This window comes from Dinoponera quadriceps, unplaced genomic scaffold (assembly GCF_001313825.1).
Source record: "Dinoponera quadriceps isolate SergipeBrazil2010 unplaced genomic scaffold, ASM131382v1 scaffold1395, whole genome shotgun sequence".
Lineage (NCBI taxonomy): Eukaryota > Metazoa > Arthropoda > Insecta > Hymenoptera > Formicidae > Dinoponera > Dinoponera quadriceps.
In genome coordinates, this window is record NW_014556488.1 from 1,863,004 (window position 1) to 1,879,774 (window position 16,771).

At 51.4% G+C, this 16,771-nt stretch overlaps 1 protein-coding gene across 1 annotated transcript in view; it reads left to right on the forward strand.

Moving 5' to 3' along the window:
* LOC106747787 (cadherin-related tumor suppressor) overlaps window positions 1–16,226 on the forward strand; it is a 90,809-nt gene extending 74,583 nt beyond the window's left edge. The window contains exons 8-20 of the mRNA XM_014625687.1: window positions 2,362–2,542; window positions 3,756–4,006; window positions 4,375–4,805; window positions 5,047–5,391; window positions 5,855–6,184; window positions 6,375–7,490; window positions 7,858–8,973; window positions 9,545–10,408; window positions 10,879–11,588; window positions 11,891–12,257; window positions 12,369–12,587; window positions 12,826–13,813; window positions 14,063–16,226. Coding sequence (XP_014481173.1) covers window positions 2,362–2,542; window positions 3,756–4,006; window positions 4,375–4,805; window positions 5,047–5,391; window positions 5,855–6,184; window positions 6,375–7,490; window positions 7,858–8,973; window positions 9,545–10,408; window positions 10,879–11,588; window positions 11,891–12,257; window positions 12,369–12,587; window positions 12,826–13,813; window positions 14,063–15,117 — 7,973 coding nt within the window. The 3' untranslated portion in view covers window positions 15,118–16,226. The remainder of the gene's footprint in view (window positions 1–2,361; window positions 2,543–3,755; window positions 4,007–4,374; window positions 4,806–5,046; window positions 5,392–5,854; window positions 6,185–6,374; window positions 7,491–7,857; window positions 8,974–9,544; window positions 10,409–10,878; window positions 11,589–11,890; window positions 12,258–12,368; window positions 12,588–12,825; window positions 13,814–14,062) is intronic.
* The last annotated feature ends 545 nt before the right edge of the window (window positions 16,227–16,771 follow it).

Consider the following 16,771-nt stretch of genomic DNA (forward strand, 5'->3'; position numbering starts at 1 on the left):
TCCCGCCCCGGTTCGTCGGACCGCGGGCCTTATTCCACACTCTCCCTTCCCACACTTCGCGGTCCCTTCCATCTCCTCCACCTTACTCGCCGCAGAGACCCCGCGCGCGCGCGCGTTTCGGGGCCTTACTCCCACCTCGTGCCTCTTTTCGCCGGAGAGAGAGAGAGAGAGAGAGAGAGAGAGAGAGAGAGAGAGACGTGCGTCTTTTGGGTACCCGCCCGTGCGCCCGCACATTATATTCTACTTTATTCATACAGCGCGGCTGTCACGCACGCACGCACGCACGCACGCACTTTCGTATCGAGGTGCGTATTTCTGTCCCGACACGCGCATCGGCGAGATGATCGCGGGACCTTGCGACCTCTTCCAGAAGGGACTGACGCGGAACGGGAAGCTTCCAGCGAGAAGTACGACGCGCAGGCTACTGTTCGTCTCGAAGCGCGATTCTTTCCGCGACAAGCGACGAGCGTGTAGTTAACGCTCGTTGCAGTTGTTGTTGTTGCTATTCCTATTCCCTACGTCCCTTTTCGCGTCAGCCAGTCGCGTGCTACGTCTGCGTTAGCAACGCTAGTTCACGGTCCCGTCGTCGTCGTCGTCGTCGTCGTGTCCGGTGGTTTCCCCGAAGATCGATATCCCCGCTCGGCCGAGATCCCGTTCTCCTCTCTCTCTCTCTCTCTCTCTTTTGCTGGAATATCGCGGCGGTAACAACAAGTGAGTCGCTTCATTACCATCATTAGACAGTACGTAAATTACGCGATCACTCGTTACATGCAAAGTGGGCCATTTCTTGTGATCTGTGAACCCCTGGGAACCCACGGCTCTTGTCCTGGTCCACAACGCCATTGTAAGCGACCGCCGCGATTGTTGCGCGCCGCTGCGTGTCCTTCCCGCATCTCTTTCTCTCCTCCTCATTCTCTTTCTCCGTGGGCCTCCTATTTTCCACCCCCGCTTTTGTATCGAACGCAATTATCGCGCACGCGTTTCCACTCCGCTCGTCCTCCGCGAATTCCGTCGTCGCCGTTACTCGCAAAGACAGACGGATGAATCGCCGGCTTTGTGGCGGACGCGTCGTCCGCCCTGATCGCGTGGAGTCACGATGATGATTCATCCGCTCCGGAATTCGATCGTTACGGATTGCCGCAACGCGATCGCCGATTTCCCCCCCCCCCCCCNTACGTCATCGCGCGCGTTACGGTATGTACGCGCGGTGTCCGGGAAAACGGCGCGGCGCTTCGGCGCGGCCTGTGTGCCATCCTCTTACAGGATGTTTGCCTAGAACATGATAAATACGGTTTCAATCCTAGCCTCCGTCTCTCCCCTTCTCCCTTCGTCCCTCCTCGTTCTTTCTCCCCCTCCCCCCTTCTGCCCGTGTATCCTTCTCTCTCTCTCTCTCTCTCTCTCTCTCTGTTTCTCTGTCTTCCTTTCTCTTGTTCCTCGGGAACTCCCCGTATGATTAAACGGCGTACGTCCAATGCAGGCGCGTGGCCCTGGGCTACGCCAACGCTTACCGTGTATATGTATCCAGTTATATACCTTCCTTGTACCCGGTGTGTACCTGGTGCGCAATCAGAGAAATCGGGCCCCCCTCGTCCTCCCCCGCCGCCGCCAGAGAGTAATGGTGCGTTTTAGGCGGCGCAATTAAGCCTCGCGGAGAGCCTCGCAATGAGAGAGAGACCGGGCTGACTTTTCCGCTAACGCGCGCGCTAACGTCGTTATTCCTGGCACCCCGATCCGTAAATCATACGCGGTAGCACAATGGCACCGTAACCGGGGAACGTATCACGTCTAAATTATACGCGTCGAGTGTAACGAGTTACGCCGCGGCCTCGAACTTCCGCGACTTGGAAAAGTCGCATTCCCCCCCGCAAGCCCGCTCCGCGGGACGAATTCGAGTGACTCTCGGCCGGTTCGTCCGGAAACGCCGAGGGAAATCGAACTCGGTCGTTCGAGCCCGCCTCATCCGTCCGGCGATGATCATCCATGAGGATCATCGCCGCGGAAGCGGCCCGGCTCGCTCGTTAAAAGTGTGTTCCGCGGAGCGGACGCACATGGGGGAAGCTCTAAATCAACCCCGGCGACCGCTAGAGCGGGCGACGCGCGGCTCTACAATAATATTCTGTTGAAATTATAGCCCCGGTTGTGTTACCTTCCGTTCGAGCCGATTTAAGTCGTCATAAACGAGCCGCGAATGTGGGCCGTAAATTTCGCAAAGTAATCGCGCCACTGACCCAACTACGGCGCGAGATGCGAGCAATAAAAGCGCGCGACGAGCTCTAGCCGGGCCTGAAGTGACAGCGCGCGACGCGTTGCGCCTCTCGATGGGTCCCCCTGGACCGCGGCTGAAACTCGCCGTTTCTGCAGGCTCGCCGCCTCTCACCGGCTCGGGCATCGTCAAGATCATCGTGCTCGACGTGAACGATCACAGCCCGGAGTTCGCCAGGCAGCACTACAAGGCCACCATGCTGGAGAACATGCCTGCTGGGACTTGGGTCACCAAGTTGCACGCCGTCGATAAGGACGAGGGGCTCAACGCGAAGATCAGGTGGGGCCCTGATGTGCGCAATGTTCTTACGCAACGAGAGAAAAAATGTCTGAGATAAGAATCTGAGATAGGAACCGCCGAGAGCGTTATCTTGATATTTTCGAAAAATCTGATCGTACCACAAACGGTATAGAATATTGTTTTATACCATAATATTTTCGGAGGAAATATTCTCTCGTATACATTTGTTCGTTATATTTTGCCTACCTCGTCGTTTTCGACGGTATCCGCTGGAAATTAAAGCTGCAATTCCATGCGAATTTAGCGATAAATCGTAAAATCGTTATTCACGAAGCAAGTTCGTGAGAATCTGACTTGCAATTTTACGTAAACTTACGTAAACTGTAATTTTATACTAACATTAGAGCAACATAGAGACGCGCGCGCTACTTAGCTAATTTAGTTATTTAGCTAATTACTGTTATACGAGAAAAAAAAATCTCAGTTCGTTTAACCAAATAAGCACCAGCACTAAAATTCGTTGAAGAGAAAACGATTTTTACTATCGAAGCTAGCAATAATTAAACCTGTTATATTTAGCCTTTTTTGGAATAGATCTGTACTGCTCATATATATAATTTTTTTTTTAAGTTGCACGTGATTGCAAGTAAAGAAAGATCATCGGCTTATTTGCAGGTTCAGGTGTTCCGATTATTTTGAACATGAAATATATAGTAATTGTTAAGTTTTTTAGTGTAATTAAAAAATTTTTCATTCATATTTTTGACAGTCGCTAAGAAATTTTCCATAATACTTGTGACTTACAGGCAGCTTCTTGATAATCTCGTGAAATTTACGAGAAATCGTCGATATTTACGAGCGATCATACGTCTTACGATACACATAAAATTACAGTTTCGGTCGTAAATTATTGCGAGTCTTACGAGAATAAATTACGAGTCTTACGATTTTGCCTGTAATTGCAGCGTAAATCTTTGAATTAACCCCTTTTGACTTGAAATAAAACACATTGAAGGATTATTTCAACCCTTTAAACGTGCAGATAAACGCATAAGAATACGTGTATTTTTCATTATTTGTATCTTTTATTCTATTTTCTCCATAATACATACATATATATATATATTAAAATCCCACCAAAATTGGTGAAGGACTTTCGACGGTTTCCCTGTGAGTGGAAGGAAAGAAGAATATCCGCGATAAAAAGTATCGATCATGCTCTGAACCGTGATTTTGCGGATCTCTTGAGCAGGTATAGTCTATATGGAGACAAGGTAGAACACTTCTCTGTGGATCCCGACACGGGTGATGTATCCACCACGGTGTCGTTAGACCGCGAGCAGACCGCTGTATACCATCTCACCCTGCTGGCGCAGGACTCGAGCCCGACGGAGCGCGCTACTGCCGTCAAACTGACGGTCTACGTGCAGGACGTGAACGACAACGCACCCCGCTTCTCCAGTCCCCGATACATGGCTTATGTTCCCAGCGGAACCAAACCAGGTGAGTGTGACCGAGCTTTAATTGATTTCCGGCGAACTTTGATTAAGCCAATCGACGAATAATTGGCATAATTGTTGATTGTATTTGTCGTCCAATAATAAAGGAGAAATTGATAATTTCTATGTAAACATAAGCTAATAGTTTCTATATTTTATTTCAATGAAATACCAATAGATAATTTAAATTCTCGACTGAGAAAGAGAGAGGGAGAGAGAAATAGCAATTTGAAATCGTCGATTAGACTAATCAGAGTTTAGTGAAAGTCGCCCTTGAAGTGTCGATTAGAGTGCACTAATTGAATCCGCTGGGGCGTATTTCCGCTGAATTGAATCCCGCTGACGCCGAATTTTTCCTTCTCCCGTTCGCAGGTGACTTCGTGTTCGGCGCGAAAGCGGTCGACGATGACGACGGCGAGAACTCGCGGATCGTTTACCGGCTCCAGGGCGACGACTCCAAACGGTTCGACATCGACCTCGACAACGGTGTGATACGCGCCACCCAGGAACTGGCGAACGACAAGACCACTTATCAGTTGCAAATACAAGCGTCCGACTGCGGAGCCGAGCCCCAAAACGTCACCGCTGACCTGGTGATACACCTGTGGGAGCGGCAGTTGTTCCCCAGTTTTGAGTCGAACGTCAGCACCAGGTTCACGCAGCCCGAGGACGTGCCGGAGGGCACTCTGATCACCAAGCTGACGGCGACCTCGCCGAAGAGCGGACCGGCCAGTAACCTGATCTACGGCATAGCCGGCGGAAACGTCGGAGACGCTTTGAAAATCGACTCCCACACCGGCGAGGTAATTGAGACCGGATGCATCATGTTTTCGAGAGAAATTTGCATCGAACGGCCAAAATTACAAAATATTTTTCTCTGTATAAAAATATTTGCAGAGAGAGAGAGAGAGAGAGAGAGAGAAATAAAATAATTAAATTTGCTTGGAATATTCTACTTGACGATGCAATTATTAATATTATGTTAATATCAGTTGCTAATACAACTGTTAATACCATTATTAACGTTGCTGAATTTGTGTTTAGGTCGTGGTGGCCTCCGGTTTCGATTACGAGACTGCTCCGCACTACGAAGCTTGGATCGAAGTGCGCGACTCGGATGATCCGCCGCTACGCAGCGTCCTCCAACTGCTGGTGAACGTCACCGACGCGAACGATAACGCGCCGGTCATGGAAGCGGCAATTTACAACGCGACCGTCCTGGAGGACGAGTACCCGCCGTTATCCGTCATCAATGTGGCCGCGAGAGATCGCGATTCCGGCGAGAACGGTCAGGTCATTTATGTTTTGGTTGTACATTACAACGAGTCCTTTACCATCGACAGCAACACCGGAAGGATCGACACCAACACTAAATTGGATCGTGAAAAGGTAACCGAGCAATTATAATTACTCTTGATCGATTAACCGTATGTATATATAATTAATTAATTAAATTCTTGTGTTGAATTTTTAACGTATATTCGTGTATTAATTTAATATATTATGTTCACGTTATTTCAATATTTCGCGTTGAAGCGATATTCAACATGTGCAAGTGTTAAAACAACACATTTTATATTTCAATGTCGACTAACATATTATGCCTGTTTTGTGTTAATTTTTTACAATATTTGTAATATTACAAATTGTAATATTTACTTTTTAACATATGCATCTCGTGTTAAATTAACAGAAAAATGTATGTGGACCGTTTTGGATATGTGAAGTACGTTGAATTTAACCCAAAATATTTTGCCGCGCAATTCGTAATTCGAAGGATCTGAAAGTATCGCACATAATCGGTGACTCGTAAGTTTAAATCCCAAATTAATATGTCAAATTTCCTCGTCAGATCGCGTCTTACGAGCTGATCGTGGAGGCTCGAGACCAAGGTCATCCTCAGCTGACCGGCAGCGCGACGGTGTTGGTGACCGTGTTGGACAAGAACGACAATCCTCCGCACTTCACGCGGCTGTTCAGCGTGAACGTGACGGAGAACTCTGAGATCGGCACGTTCGTCATACGTATCACCAGCAGCGACCGGGACATCGGCCAAAACGCCAACGTCAGCTACGGCTTCACTCACAATCCAGGGGGGAAGTTCTCCATCGACGCCCTCAGCGGAAACGTTACCGTTGCCGGGCATCTCGACAGAGAAGAGCAGGACGAGTACCTGCTGAAGGTAGGAATCGTGCGGTGCACAGCAAATAATTCCGTATTAAAAACGGCCCACTGAAAATCTTTTATTACCTTCACAAGATGAATATATTAATTTGGACTGTTTTTAACATAAAATTACTATATACAATTTTTATCATCGCATTATCACACCCTAACGAATTGAAGAGCCACTCCACACCATCTCATTACAGATCGTAGCGCTGGACGGTGCGTGGAAGTCGAAGACCGACCTGACGATCACGATCCAGGACCAGAACGACAACTCGCCCGAGTTCGAGGAGAACATCTACCACTTCCACTTCCCGGAGCTACAGCCGGCGGTGGCTCACGTCGGCCAAGTGACAGCGGTGGATCATGACAAGCAGGGGCCGAACTCGGCCGTGTCCTACAGCCTGTTGCAACCGTCCGACCTCTTCACCGTCGACCCGGTGACCGGGGACGTCTTCAGCAAGCGTACCCTGCGCTACAAACACACTCACCGGCCCTCCTCGCCGGAGAACCTGTACTCGTTGACGGTGGTGGCGACCGACAACGGCAAGCCGCCGATGTCCTCGCGCTCGGTGGTCTACGTGAGCGTGGTGGACGCCAACAACAACGCGCCCCGCTTCGAGTACAGATCCTACCTGTCGCCTGTACCGGAAAATTACGGCGTCGGCAAACACATCACCCAGCTGGTGGCCCGCGACGACGCCGACTTCGGCGTGAACGCCGAGATAGACTACTCTTTGGTGAGCCTGAACGGCAGCGATCTGTTCTCCATCGAGGAGCGCTCCGGGTGGATATACGTGCGCAAGAGCCTCCACGGCATCAACGTCGACACGATGTTCCTCTTCACGGCCGTCGCCACCGACCGAGGTGTGCCGCCGCAGAAGGACGAGGTCACGTTGACTCTGGTCATCTCCGGGGAGAATCGGCACCAGCCTACCTTCGCAGCTGTTAGCTACCAGGTGAGGGTGCCCGAGAACGAGCCGGTCAACACTACGATCGTGACGGTGAGCGCCAAGGACGACGACACCGGGCCGAACGGCATGATCCGCTACAAGATCTCCGCCGGGAACGAGAGGAATGAATTCTCCGTGCACTCCATCACCGGCGCGGTCACCATATTGGAGCCTCTCGATTATGACCTGGTGCAAGAGTACCAGCTGAACATCACCGCCACCGATCTGGGCTTCGAACCGCGCCAGGCGGTGGCCACCTTGATCGTGAACGTCTCGGATATCAACGACAACCCGCCGATCTTCAACCAGAGCGTCTACGACGCCTACTTACCGGAGAACTCGCCGCCGGAGAGTTTCGTCTACAAGGTACGCTCGTGTTTTGCAGAACGCGAATTTTAACTCGCTAACACGGTCGGCAGCACAGGGCCGACTTTCGATGATTTTGCAAAACAGTCCAACTGACAATTGAAATATTAAGAATACAGTATATAAATGTAATTTGAGGTATATGTGTGTCTTTTACCTCGTTTCATCGGTTCTTTATTGATTGTAAAAAATTTGAAAATTTAATCTCAATCTTCGACTAAGATTACGATTTTCCACTGAATCTCTGATCAAAAATATTTGTGAGCCAATTATATCCTTTATCGAGTTAAACTTCAAATCTATCCTCTCTTCTTCGTACTGTTCTACCATGCCTATGATATATTCTTCCACCGAATTTAACCTTCAGGTGGTCGCTCGAGACATCGACTCGCCCAAGTACGCCGTGGTGCAGTACAAGATGCTCAGCGACAGCGCGGAGGGTCACTTCCGCATACACGGCAACACCGGCGAGATCACGTCGGTCACCAGCTTCGACTACGAGGAGGCGAACGAGTACAATCTCCACATCGTCGCGGCCAATCCCGACTCCAGTCCGCAGATGGTCGGTTTCACGACCGTGAGGGTGCACATCACCGGGGTGAACGAGTTCTACCCGAAGTTCATCCAACCGGTCTTCCACATGGACGTGTCGGAGAGCGCAGAGGTGGGCACGTCGGTCGGTCTGGTCCAAGCCACCGATCAAGACTCAGGGGAAGACGGCCGGGTGTACTACCTCTTCGTGGGCTCGTCCAACGACCGTGGCTTCTCCATCGGCTCGGAGACCGGTATCATAAGGGTGTCCCGACGGCTCGACCGCGAGACGCAGAATCGCGTGGTGCTGACGGTGATGGCGAAGAACGGCGGCGGCATACGCGGCAACGACACCGATGAGGCCCAGGTGATCGTCTCCATCCAGGACGGCAACGACCCGCCGGAGTTCCTTCAGAACTTCTACGAAGCCAACGTGTCGGAGGGCGCCGTCTACGGCACCCGGGTGGTCACCGTTCGCGCGATTGACAAGGACATACGACCGCAGAACAATCAGTTCTCGTACTCCATCATCGGCGGCAACCTCGGGCAAGGTTTCAAGGTGGACCCGCAGACCGGCGACATCGAGACGGCGAAGCATCTCGATCGGGAGACTGTGCACGCGTACGACCTGACGATCGGCGCGATCGACACCGGCTCACCACCCCAGACTGGCACTGTGATGGTGCACATCGAACTCTTGGACGTAAACGACAACGGCCCGGTCTTCGACCCGCCGGAGGTGATCGGCTATGTCAGCGAGAACGAGCCGGCAGGTACCACCATCATGACCCTGAGCGCAACCGATCCTGACCTGCCGCCTAATGGCGCTCCGTTCACCTACCGGTTGATCGGTGGAAGGCAGAGCAACATGGTCACGTTGGACAAGCATTCCGGGGTACTGAAAACCACCAGGAGCCTCGACAGGGAAACGATGCCGCAGCTAGACCTCGTGGTTAGTACTTGAAAGAATAATCGCGCACAAGAGAGAACATTGATAAGCTACTTACGCCCAGTAAGCAAGAAATCAAGAACACATCGTCACTGTTAACAACGTTTGACCCGAACGTTAAAAATAATATTTCTATGTTATGATTTTTTTCATATTTAGGGATGTATTTAATACTATAGTATATTATCAAGTAACGATTTAAAAACGTTTTTAAAATATTACGTCGAAATGTTTATAAAGTCCACATAAAATCAATGTTTCAAATGATTGATTTGAATGTTTCTCGCTTACCGGGTAATTTGTATAATTACAAAGTTACACAAAGTGTCACATGACATACTGTGCAAATTTAAGGAACATGTTTTTGATGTGAATTAAAGCAGAAAGTGTCTTAGAAAGATGGGTCTAATTCAGAACGGTCACCCATCTACAAGCGTAAAGTTAAAGTTTAATAATTTCTTCTAGCCTTTTACTGTTATTATTACTTCCCACGTTTCTCTTCTTCTCTTTGGAGAGTAATAATATAACAAAATCGATATGTTATTCGTCGATTTATAATTTTCCGTGATCGTAGGTCGAAGTTGAGGACTCGGGCGTACCGCGGATGAAGAGCGAGAACACGGTAACGGTGATCGTCACCGACCAGAACGACAGCCCGTCCACGTCGAGGTCGGTGCACGTGATCGTGTACTCCTTCAACGGGAAGACTCCGCTGGGAAATATCGCCGACGTGCATCCGAACGATCCGGATACCACCGGCGCTTACTCCTGCAGGATCCTGCCGGGCTCGAACTCGCGCGTGCTCGCGATCCCCATCGCCTGCGATCTGCACGTCAACAAGATCACATCCGGAGTTGGCTATTCGTTGAGCGTCTCCGGCAACGACGGCCGGCACCCCGACGTCGTCTCCAAGGTCACCGTCGAGTTCCTCATCTTCTCGAACGCCACGATCGAGAACAGCGTTACCTTGAAGATCTCCAAGATGACTGCGAAGGATTTCCTCAGCCGATACTACCGACCTCTGCTGGATCTCCTGCACGAGAAGGCCGACGTCGGCGACATTTTCACCATCTTCAGCATCGGCGACGACGATCCGGACCTGAACGTCTACATAGCGGCGAAGTCATCGCAGGGATACCGTTTGAAGTACGACGTCGTGGATCTGCTGTCGCGCAATAAAGAACAAATCCAGTCGCTGCTCGAAGGCAAGTCGTTCACCATCGGTTACTCACCGTGCAAGCACGCCCCGTGCGAGAACGGGGGCAGCTGCAGCGACCGATTAGCGATATACGACGACGCCAGGATCACCGACAGTCAGGCGCTGATTCTGACGTCTCCCCGGGTGCTGCACGAGATGGTCTGCAAGTGTCGGGACGGCTTCATCGGCGACAGGTGCGAGAAGAGGCAGGATCCCTGCTCGCCGAACCCCTGCTTGCTGGTGAGTAGAGATTAAGAGTCTTTTCTTCTCTCCCTTTTCCCTGTATATCTTGGGAATCTTTATATTTTGCAATTAGATCGAGAGACTCGTAGATTTAGAAAATGATTAAAACTATTTTCTACTTAATCTTATACTAGACCTAAACAGTTCACTCCTTTCCCTCATCTTTATCCTTCCTACCTTATTTCTCTTCTCCTACATATCCTTTCCTTTATCACTAACTTTACCTCTTTCCTCCTTCCTCTTCTTCAACTTCTTTTCTCTCTCTCTCTCTCTCTCTTTCTTTTTTTCCACAACTTTCCCAATATATTTCCCTCAACTATACAAACAAAATGCTCACAAATTTTCTACTGTTCTCATGATGAATTTCACAAAGTACGGATAATTATTGACTCATCATCCATCGTGGAATAGTTCTTCCGTGTTGAAGCTGTTCAGAATGATCTGGATTTCCTTCCTCTTGCTTGCAGGAAGGACAATGTCGGCGCCTGGGATACGACTTCCAGTGTATCTGCCCGATCGACCGCGACGGCAAGCTGTGCGAGCTCGAGAGGGGCGACGCGTGCGCCAGCAATCCTTGTCGGAATGGCGGCTCCTGCCAGAAGAGTCCGGACAGCTTCAGCTTCTTCTGCCTGTGCCGGGCGGGCTACAGAGGGAACCACTGCGAGGCGGTGTCCGATTCTTGCCGCCCGAATCCCTGCCTGCACGGCGGCCTGTGCGTGAGCGAGAAACCCGGGTACCGATGCAGCTGTCAGGAGGGCCGCTACGGACGGCACTGCGAACGATCGACCTTCGGCTTCGACGAGCTGTCGTACATGGCATTCCCGACGCTGGACGCCAGCACAAACGACATCACCATCGTGTTCGCCACCAACAAGCCGAACGCGCTGCTGTTGTACAATTACGCCGCGCACACCGGCGGCCGTTCGGACTTCGTCGTGCTCGAGCTGGTGAACGGCCGGGTGGTGTTCTCCTATGGCGGTGCCAGGAGCGCGATCACCTCCGTCACCATCAAAACCGAGAATCCGGTGTCGGACGGCATGTGGCGCAAAGTCACCGCCACGAGGAACGGCAGGTCGGTCTCGCTCAGCGTGTCCCTCTGCACGGAAAACGGCGACATCTGCGACGACTGCAAACCCGGCGACGGCAATTGCTACGCGACCGAGACGGGCCAGACCGGGTTGGTGTCACACTATTTATATCTCTGTCTTATCGGTTTCATTTCATTTTATTTTCATTCTTATATAATTTTGTTTTTATTCCGTAAAAATGTAATTCTGCTTAGAAATCCTCGTTTAACAATTGTGTAAATTGTATTTTATATCAATTTGTCTTCCATTTTAAAAAGTTTCCTTTGGAATTTCCTTATTCAACATTTTTCCACTTATACAATTTTCAATAAACGTCGTAAAGAGCGGAAGTTATCGCGGCAACTTGGAATCGATTAGCATCAACGGCTTAACGCTTGACGCGTATTTGCAGGACGCTGAACTTCAACAATAATCCTCTACTGCTGGGCGGCTTGAAGGACGCCGACCCCGTGCTGGAACGTTCAGGCCAGGTGCATTCCGACGATTTCGTCGGCTGCATTCAATCGGTGTCGATAAACGGCAGATCCCTGAACCTGACGAATCCGCTGGCGTCTCGCGGCGTCAAGTCCACATGCGTCCGGTCGCGGAAGAGTCCCTGTTTGAGGGGAGACGAGAACGAGCCCGTCTGCGGCGCGGAGGATCAGTGTTACGACAAGTGGCACCAGGTGATGTGCCAGTGCGGGTCCGTGATAGCGCCGAATTGCCACGGCGCCTTCGAGCCCGTCACGTTGAGCGAGGGTGGATTCGTGGAGTTCAAGGTGAGAGTCAGCAAACATGCTTGGAGTCTGATCGATATTAATGACCAAATAGTATGAATAACTTGAAAATACTACACTGTGCATTGATATACGCAATGTGATATCACGCAGGTAACGGAGAAGCACAAGAGGATGCAACTGTTAGTGGAACTCTACGGCGGCTCCACCAGATGGCACGGCACGAATCGCACGAAACGCGACATCGCACAGGACACGAGCTTCATAACGAATCCTTCGCCCTTGAAGACGATCGGTCTGATGTTCAGAACCGTGAAGTCCAACGGGATCCTGATATACGCCGCTACCAATACGCATTTCACATCTGTAGAGGTGAGGAGACATTCCCTCTCTCTCTCTTTCTCTCTCTTTCTATCTCTCTTAATCTCTCTTCATTCTGCAGAGAATATTGAAATTCGGCCTGAATTTCAACAACAGCCGGTTGCTCGTTACCAGCGATATCGGCCTCGATATTTAACAATATCGAAAAATGAACACTTCAGCTTTACACAGTTATTGTCTTCGTCAAATATTCTGACTTCGTTTAATTAACCACGACACCACCTTTCAGCTCCGTGACGGACAGCTGATCTACATGTCGCAGCTCAGAACGGCGGTGAACATGTCGGTCAACATCGAGGGCGGCCTCGCCGACGGGCATTGGCACAACCTGACGCTCCACGCTTATTCGCGAGGATTGAGGCTGCTGGTCGACAACGTGCTGAGGGGCGACGAGCTGGATTTAACGAGTATCCACGACTTCTTGGACCCTTACTTGTCCGTCCTGTCGATCGGTGGGGCCAGCCAAGACTTCTATTATGTTCACGGCGCCGGCGCGAGGAGCTTCGAGGGTTGCTTGGCGAACTTCACCATCAACAACGAGGTGCAGCCGTTCAACGGTTCCGGCACCATCTTCAAGGACGTCACCTACCGTGGCAAAGTGAGCACCGGCTGCAGAGGGCCGATCGGCATCAGCGCGGCCGCCGACGCGGACCCGCTCAGCATCGGCATCACCCTGGTGATCGTCTTCTTCGTCATACTGCTGATCGCGATCCTGGTCAGCTTCATAGTCTTCCGGCTGCGCCGGCAGAATAAGGAGAAGTCGGCGCCGTCGGTCGTCAACAAGAACACCAACGCCATCATCGCCGGCAATCCGCTGGTCGGCGCCGGCGGCGACAACCTCATGTCCCGCCATGAGAACACGTACATCTCCGACACATCGGACCTGCGCGGAGTCGGCCACATGGGGCCCGAGCTCATCTCCAAGAAGTACAAGGAGCGCGAGATCAACTCCGCCGCCGAGCACCGGCCCCAACGACCGGACATCATCGAGCGGGAGGTCACCAAATCGCCGCCCATCCGCGACGAGCACCCACCACTGCCGCCGCCTGCCCAGACCTCTCTTCACTCCCACGAGCACAACCCCGAGCCCGATATCCCGGAGCACTACGACCTGGAGAACGCCAGTTCCATCGCGCCCAGCGACATCGACATCGTGTATCATTACAAGGGCTACCGCGACGGAATGAGGAAGTACAAGGCCACTCCGCCTCCTATTGGTGAGAACCATCGCGAGTAAAATTCAAATTATCTCGATAAGTCCGGGTTTATAATGGGTGTAGCAAACCAGTAAGACGGAAATATTAAGTCGATCTTTCGAAACCTTGATTTTGTGTGGATTTTATTACATATAAATATTTTGGAATATTATTTTGTGAAAACCATGCGATACAGCACTTAGAGCAAAAGACTGAACGTTTACCGCTACTTACCGGTGTATCCGGACTAAAGAGGCACTATCCGCGCAGGTAACTACGGTAACCACCACAAGCACACGGGGCAACAGCACCGGCACACCGGTCCCTTCCCCCCGCGGACGATGCCGCCGCCCAACGTGAGCCAGCCGCCGGGGCCGGCGCCGAAGTTGCTGCAGAGCACCCCTCTGGCGAGACTGTCGCCCAGCAGCGAGCTCTCGGCGCAGCAGCCGCGGATCCTGACGCTGCACGACATCAGCGGCAAGCCGCTGCAGAGCGCCCTGTTGGCCACCACGTCGTCGTCGGGCGGCGTCGGCAAGGACGCGTTGAACTCCAACAGCGAGAGAAGCCTGAACTCGCCCATTATGAGCCAGCTGTCGGGCTCGACCGCCAGTAGGAAGGCGCCGCAGTCGAACAACGAGAACTCCGTGAACAACGTGTCGTCGGGGCCGATGGGTCTCACCGCGGAGGAGATCGAGCGGCTGAACTCCCGGCCGAGGACGTCCAGCCTGGTCTCCACGTTGGACGCGGTGAGCTCGTCGAGCGAGGCGAGGGGGCCGCCGGCCCACGGGCCTCTCCACCATCACCGACGGCACACGCCGCCGGTGGAGAGGCTCGAACGGCGCAACTCGTCGACCACCGACGAGAGCGGTAACGACAGCTTCACCTGCTCGGAGATCGAGTACGACAACGGATCGTTGGTGGGCGATAAGCGGTCGGACAACCTCTTCGCCAAGCAGGACGACGAAGAGGTCGGCCAGCGTAACAACGAGTCCGGGCAGTCGACGAAGCCGCCGTTGCCGCCGAACGTCAACTACGACGGTTTCGACAGCTCGTTCCGCGGCTCCCTGAGCACCCTCGTCGCCTCGGACGACGACCTGTCGACCCATATGGGCGCTCTCTACAGCAGCAGGCACGCCAGCAACGGCTCGCCGGCCCTCACCGAGGACTATCTCAGCTGGGACTACGTGCTCAACTGGGGGCCCAACTTCGAGAGCCTCGTCGGTGTCTTCGTCGACATCGCCGAGCTCCCGGACAGCGCCAGTCGAGTGCCCAGCACGCTGCGATTGCCGGCGAACATCCCTAAGCCGTCCGAGGAATACGTCTGAGAGAGAAAGAGAGGGAGAAACAGGCCGACGGAGACGACAAAGACGGTACTTCGAACGGCTGCTCGCCGGAACGATTTAGTGGACTGACGGGTTTTCTTTTTCTTCTTTAATTTAGTGACGATCGCGAGCGGTCTCGTTCGGGGAACGGAAAGGTCGAACCCGTGCCGGAGGAGTCCCCGCGATCTAGCAGCGTCGAAACGTGTTTCTAGTTCGAACTCTGCAATCGTCGTCGGTCGGTATTAATAGCGAGCAGTTAGTCGCCACGTCCGATATCCGGCTCGAGGAACTTGGAGCGTACGCTCGAAGGAGAAAGCGCCGACCTGTCGAAGGTTGGGCTCTCGAGTGTTCCTGGAAGGAAGAAGAGTCGTCGCGACTCGTGAAACCGCGATGAGCCGCCGGCCGCATATCGAACGTGTGATCATCTTGCCATAAAAAGTGTAAAGAAGGGAATCCCCCCTCCCGAAGTGAACGGACCACTCGTTCGTCTTACACGGACACACACATACACTTTCCGGGGACACCCCGTGTTGTCTCGTACTGCGTATCTATTATCCTGCGAATTTGTAAATATCGATTGACGCGTGTCAAACAATCAAAAAACGCGACTCCCAGTCGTCGGAGTGCGCGATACGTCCACTTTCGATCGTACGATCGATCAAACTGTAAAGAGAGAGAGAGAGAGAGAGAGGAATTTCGCGATCTGGAACGTCAACCGCATGGCATTTCGCGTTAGCTTGTAGCGCGATCGCATGCGAAAGTCCCCGAATTAAATGGAACTGGATGATTCACGCGGGATGCCAATTGCGCGTCGAATGCCATCGTAGTTGCATAAGCGAGATGGGGAGACGTGCGACTGAGTATCGAGGCAGGTCCGATTAACTATTAAATAGTAACTGTTCTGTATATATCCTAAGGAAAAAAAAACAATCCCGTGCCAGATACACGCTGGATACAGTCGCACACGTCGCGTTAATTGTCGATTCCACGGTCGGTGAATGAAGCGAGATGAAGCGTGGTAGCCATTAAACACCAGCTAACAGTCGTATCGGGAAGAAAATTCCCATATATAATTATATGTACGATTACATATAATTATATATAATTATATATGGAGTGGTAATATAATTATATATGATTGCATATAAATATATGAATCAATATGTAATTATATATAATCATAAATTATTATGACATTATAATGACATTCTAAATATAATTATAAGAAATTCTCCCCCCGGGATTGCAATTCATGCGTTGTATTGGAGAGATAAAATATTTTCCCGTATAAATATAAAAGTAAGTAAGTAAATAAATAAAAACATCACATCGGTATTATAATTTTCCGCTCGATGATGTAACTGTCACGTGCAACGTTATGTCGCATTTACATTGTTGAGCAGGAAATGATAACATTGACGCGATGTTACTGTCGGTTGGTGTTCATTGAGCAGCCGCGGTCGGATATTGTGAATTCGTGCTCAATTCGTTCGTATATCGTTAGAGGCAATAAAAGAGAAATAGAGAAGAAGGAAAAACACGTATACGTGGACGCGTATTCTGCGCGGCGTTCCTCGAGAGAAGAAGCGGCCGCCGCGGGATTCGCGCGAAGAGACCGCCAGACTGATCCTTTTCCCTCCTCCAGCGCGCGTTTCAC